The sequence below is a fragment of the Mangifera indica genome, chromosome 7, assembly GCF_011075055.1.
Source record: "Mangifera indica cultivar Alphonso chromosome 7, CATAS_Mindica_2.1, whole genome shotgun sequence".
Classification (NCBI taxonomy): Eukaryota; Viridiplantae; Streptophyta; class Magnoliopsida; order Sapindales; family Anacardiaceae; genus Mangifera; species Mangifera indica.
In genome coordinates this window covers 2,541,033-2,545,573 of record NC_058143.1, presented here as the reverse complement: position 1 = coordinate 2,545,573, position 4,541 = coordinate 2,541,033, and the positions used below count along the sequence as shown (strand labels likewise).

The 4,541-nt window shown below is 34.7% G+C and overlaps 1 protein-coding gene across 3 annotated transcripts; it reads right to left on the bottom strand.

Moving 5' to 3' along the window:
• Nucleotides 1-262: 262 nt before the first annotated feature.
• On the bottom strand, nucleotides 263-4,279 carry LOC123219978. 3 transcript variants are annotated; one of them, XM_044641956.1, is made up of 6 exons: nucleotides 3,854-4,279; nucleotides 3,724-3,771; nucleotides 3,520-3,626; nucleotides 2,585-2,650; nucleotides 2,216-2,347; nucleotides 263-1,281 (listed from the first exon to the last, which is right to left on the bottom strand). In XM_044641956.1, the coding sequence occupies exons 1-6, from the start codon at nucleotides 4,072-4,074 to the stop codon at nucleotides 518-520; spliced, it is 1,338 nt and encodes a 445-aa protein (XP_044497891.1). In that variant the 5' UTR covers nucleotides 4,075-4,279; the 3' UTR covers nucleotides 263-517. The 3 variants fall into 3 exon arrangements, with proteins under 3 accessions (XP_044497891.1, XP_044497892.1, XP_044497893.1); XM_044641957.1 differs by lacking the exon at nucleotides 2,585-2,650 and having other exon boundaries at nucleotides 3,854-4,277; XM_044641958.1 differs by lacking the exons at nucleotides 2,216-2,347; nucleotides 2,585-2,650 and having other exon boundaries at nucleotides 3,854-4,277.
• Between the last annotated feature and the right edge of the window lie 262 nt (nucleotides 4,280-4,541).

Sequence of the window (4,541 nt, the reverse complement as noted above, 5' to 3'; positions counted from 1 at the left end):
TACGTAGTCGGATGGTTAACTATTTGATTAATTAATTTTTTAAAAATAAATTGATGGATTAAATGTTTGATTAGTTGGTTAATCACTCGATCAACCTTTTGATCGTTAAAATCATTAGAAAATTTTATATTTTTATTTCATATCTTAATCTTGACTGAGTGAGTAAATGAGTTTTATATCTTTATTGAGTATAAAGTGTAAAAATATTTTATGTCTTAAATTATATATATAAAACAAATAAAAAAGAGTAAACATATATATATACACAAAGAAAAAAAAAAACTTATTTCAATTAATATCCCTTCCAAACGTGTGCATATAACTCAAAGTACTAACGAGTAATGATTGTACGTAACATAACTTAAAATACGTGTCATTCACTTTTCTTTAAATTGACCACCCTTCAAGGTGAAAAATTCGGGGCTCTTATGGCAATTAGCTCGGGAAACAATAAGAAACTTATGTACGTGGAAGATCTAAATTTGCCTTACACAACCCATCAACTACAAACTTACAATCACCGCGTGTCTTCTCTGGCTATTTTTATTGCATATAAGATGATGGCCGGTAAACACACAAGGAAAACCACTGAAGTGACCCAAAGCATCAGCTTGTTAGGCAAATTGAGTCCAGTTGCAGCTAAAAGGGTTATCACAATCATCACATAGCCGAGTACCCTTACCACACTTGCAGCTACCCTTACCACCTGTGCAACTACGCTACTGCATGGTTTATACACAGACAGACCTAAGGCATATAATAAACAAGTAAGGCTAACAAACATGCAAACTATAAGAATATTCCGAAGGATTATGGCTGAACCAGACACATTAGATGTGTTCTTCAATGCCAAACCTGCAATCCCTGTGGCAATTATTTGAGCTCCAACCATGAAGACAAACTCAACTTCTTTTTTACCATTATGGTCTTCATTAGGTGAAGTTCTGTTTACTCCATTTGGTGGAGTTTCATCGTTTCCATCATTATCATTAGGAGGTAGATTTTGGTTCCCTGTCTGAGGATGGGAAGTTCCAGTTTCATTATCAACATCAGAAGAAATTGTTTCATTTGAGCTGGTCCCTCTGGCTTCAATATCCATTCCGGCTTCAATATCAAATGATGCTGATGTATTACCTGTTTGGTTGTGCACAGGTGAATTCACAGGTTCAATAGGTTGATCAGTTTGCTGGTTATGAACATCATCTCCATTACAACAAAAAGTTCGATATTGAATCAAATTAGCATTCTCTTGAGGAGAATCCGTTGGTGGAATGATAGTACCTGTAGTTAAAAAAAAAAATTATAATCAACCAAAAATTGAAGATGTTGTACAAAATCTAGCATTTCAACAAATTTTAAACTGTGTTAGCTAGCATCTATTAGTTATGTATATTTTTTAAGATTTTTAGGCATGTTAAGTCATTTTTCTAGTTATAAATTAAAAACATCATAGACATGAAGGTACGCATAAGAGGTTTGTAAATTATTCCATAGATTAAATATATGCCAACTGGTGTTTATGACAAGAATGATATGATGATTAACTTAAATTATAAACCTCAATGTGTCAAATTCATCTTCAACCATTCCATGTAACATGTTAAGAAATCAGGGGAAGATAACTATTTTGACTAACCACAAATGCATAGAATACGTACATTATAGGTTGTGAAAGCTTTTAATAATGGAAGATGATTAAAGAAGAAAATGAGTAAAATTGGAATGATCAGAGTTCCAAATTTGTGAATGCTTTTCAGAGGATTAAACATCAATTGAAAATGATAGAAGAAACATTAAATACTACATACACTTACAACAAATATAAGCACAAATAGAAATGTTGACATATCATTATGTGATTGGGTGAATTTGAAGTATAAATAAAATAACACTCACAAACATGATGACATGTTAGCATTTGTCCTTATTGTAGGTGTATGTAGTGTTACTTGAGAAAAAAACCATCACAAAACATTCATTCTTTTTGGTAGATTCTACATCATTTGAAAATGAAAGAAGAAAATCATTCCATGTTCTGCAGATTTACTATGTATTCTTCTTTAAGGGATCAGTTCTCTAATTAGAAGGGGTTATTTTGATCAACTCTAAATCAAAGTGATTTTATATAAAGGGAGGTAAATTGCTTAAAGAAAGAAAAATTGTTATTGCTTTTGACCCCTGCTGTCTTCAATATGAAATAATGTTGGTGCATTACCAGTTTGTTTGTGCAGAGTTGAAATAGTTTCATGAGGTAGACTTTGAATTGGATTGGCATTGTCTTGAGCAGTTGCGGGAGTAAAAAAATGCTTTTCAGACCGTGGAATGATAGGTGAAGGCCCAATATAAACTGCAGTTATAAAAAGGGAAATTATGAATCAACCAAAAATGGAAGATGTCATGCAAAATCTATTGCTTTTACAAATTTTAATCTATGTCAACTAAATCATAAATCTCAAATGCTACCATTATAGTTACAAAACTATAGGTTACATAGATTTCTTTAGACTTCTGGTCATATTAAACTACCATTATGGTTACAAATTAAAAACATCACAGATGTAAAGGCATATGTTAGCACACCAACCTTCATGAAGAAGGCAGTGTCGACCACCACTGCTGGAAATTGGGCCATAAAGACTGCCACATGGACCTATAGGGCATGAAGAGGGGTGAAGTTTGTTATGGAAAGGGCATTATAAGCAGCTCAGGGAAGGGGGGTGGCAGAGAAAAATATTGTTCTTTTGGTTTTGAGGCAGCCTTTGGCTAGTTAAGGGTAGAGTTTATTAGATGAGTTATCATAGCTCAATTCAGTTCCAAAATATTGAAAGGAAGAAAGAAACAACACATGCATTCTGAATAGGCGAGCTTGAGCTCAAACTCACTAAGCTAAGCTTGACTCGGACTGGGCTCGTTGAGCCTAGCCGAGTTGAGCTCATGAGCGAGCAAACTCGAGTTCAAGCTGCAATTAGCTCGAGCTCACCTGATCATTGAATGAGCCAAGCTCAATCTCGGTTCAGTTCGAATCCAGTCTTAAGTCCAGCCTTTCAAATACTAGACAACCATTGGCGATTTTGTGGATTGTTCTTGGTTTGCATTTTGAAAAAAGAAAAAAGACTATTGCTCCTTATCACAGTAAATATGGATTGAAATCAATACAATTCACTTATTTTTGTTGTTAAAAACATCACAGATGTAAAGCTATCCCTCGGAGATCTATAAATTAGCCCATATATCAAATATAAGCCAGGTTGTGTTTATGACAAGAATGACATTCTGACAAACTTAAATCATAAATCTCAAATGCTTCAGATTCATCTTCAACCATTTCATGTAGCAGCTTAAGAAAACAGGAGAAGATAACTATTTTGACCAACTAATACAGGTTGTGAAAGCTTTTAAAAACGGAAGATGATTACGAAAGAAAATGAGTAAAATTGAAATAGTTTGTGAATGCTTTTAAAGGGAGGCAATAATGGCAGTGGGTACATCAAATTGATGTCGATGGCAGAGAAACCTTACTCGGTACGTCAGATCTACGCAATCCTCTAAACAAATTGGCTCTAAATTTCCACGATTTCGACAGTACCGGAACTGAATAAAAGTTTATATATGAAAACTCATAATCCCTGCAATTAGATTTATGAGGCAACATTAATTATCCTGATAAGGTATTGCAAGGAGCTCGGGAGCCATAAAAAATCGAAATTTATCAAGAATACGTACCAGAATGCGCCTGGCTCCGCTCGCTCTGCACAACGGAGCTTATCAAAACTGCCATTCGATTTATGAGGCAACATTAGATCGATGCTTCAGAATCTAAACAAATTCGAAATTGACCAAAAGATATACATACCAGTATGAAGTTATCGAAGCTATCAGACAACATAAAGCGAACACAAGAACCTCAAAAACTGCAACAATCATCTGCACCGCACTGAATAATTTTTTTATCTTTTTCGAAATCGATCCTCCTGAGAAGATCAAAAGAGTAAGTTCTGAGTATTCCTCTGCAGTCGCACGTGCTAAGCGTCTCTTCGCGGTCGCCATAGGAACCCTAGGTGTGTGATCGAGCATCGCAAGAGATATGGAAGAGAGAGAGAAAGTAAACCAAATATATACCAGTCTTACTACACAATACAGATACAAACACAGAGGAAACACAATATATCCATCCACCAGTATGAAAAGCTAATGATACAGAGTAGACACGGCGCACCCGCCATGCACGGGCCGTTCTCTGTCAAGCCCTCCACAAGTTGGGCTCTGGCGGGGTATGGCCTATAGCATTTTGGATTGTGTTTTTGTGAATTTTTTTGATGGATTGACCCTTAAAAAAATTCATTATTAATATGATTTTTATTTTTTTTTAATTATTTATATTTTTTAATTTTTGCAAATCGTAACAGATTGGTCCGTAGTCTTTCCTGTAGGACCCGACACAACCCACATTAAAAATGAGCTTTAACATGGCTCACAATTTTACATATTGAGTTTTTTTTTTTATCTTAGGTCTATAGTTATTAACATAATAGTCGAATTGT

Excerpts from the sequence above, each read along its gene's own strand:
- LOC123219978 (XM_044641956.1), bottom strand. The coding sequence starts at position 4,074 with ATGCTCGATCACACACCTAGGGTTCCTATGGCGACCGCGAAGAGACGC. Across the intron at positions 3,772-3,853 it reads GCTTCGATAACTTCATACTG|TTTTGATAAGCTCCGTTGTG; the intron begins GTATGTATATCT and ends ATCGAATGGCAG. Across the intron at positions 3,627-3,723 it reads GCGGAGCCAGGCGCATTCTG|GGATTATGAGTTTTCATATA; the intron begins GTACGTATTCTT and ends ATCTAATTGCAG.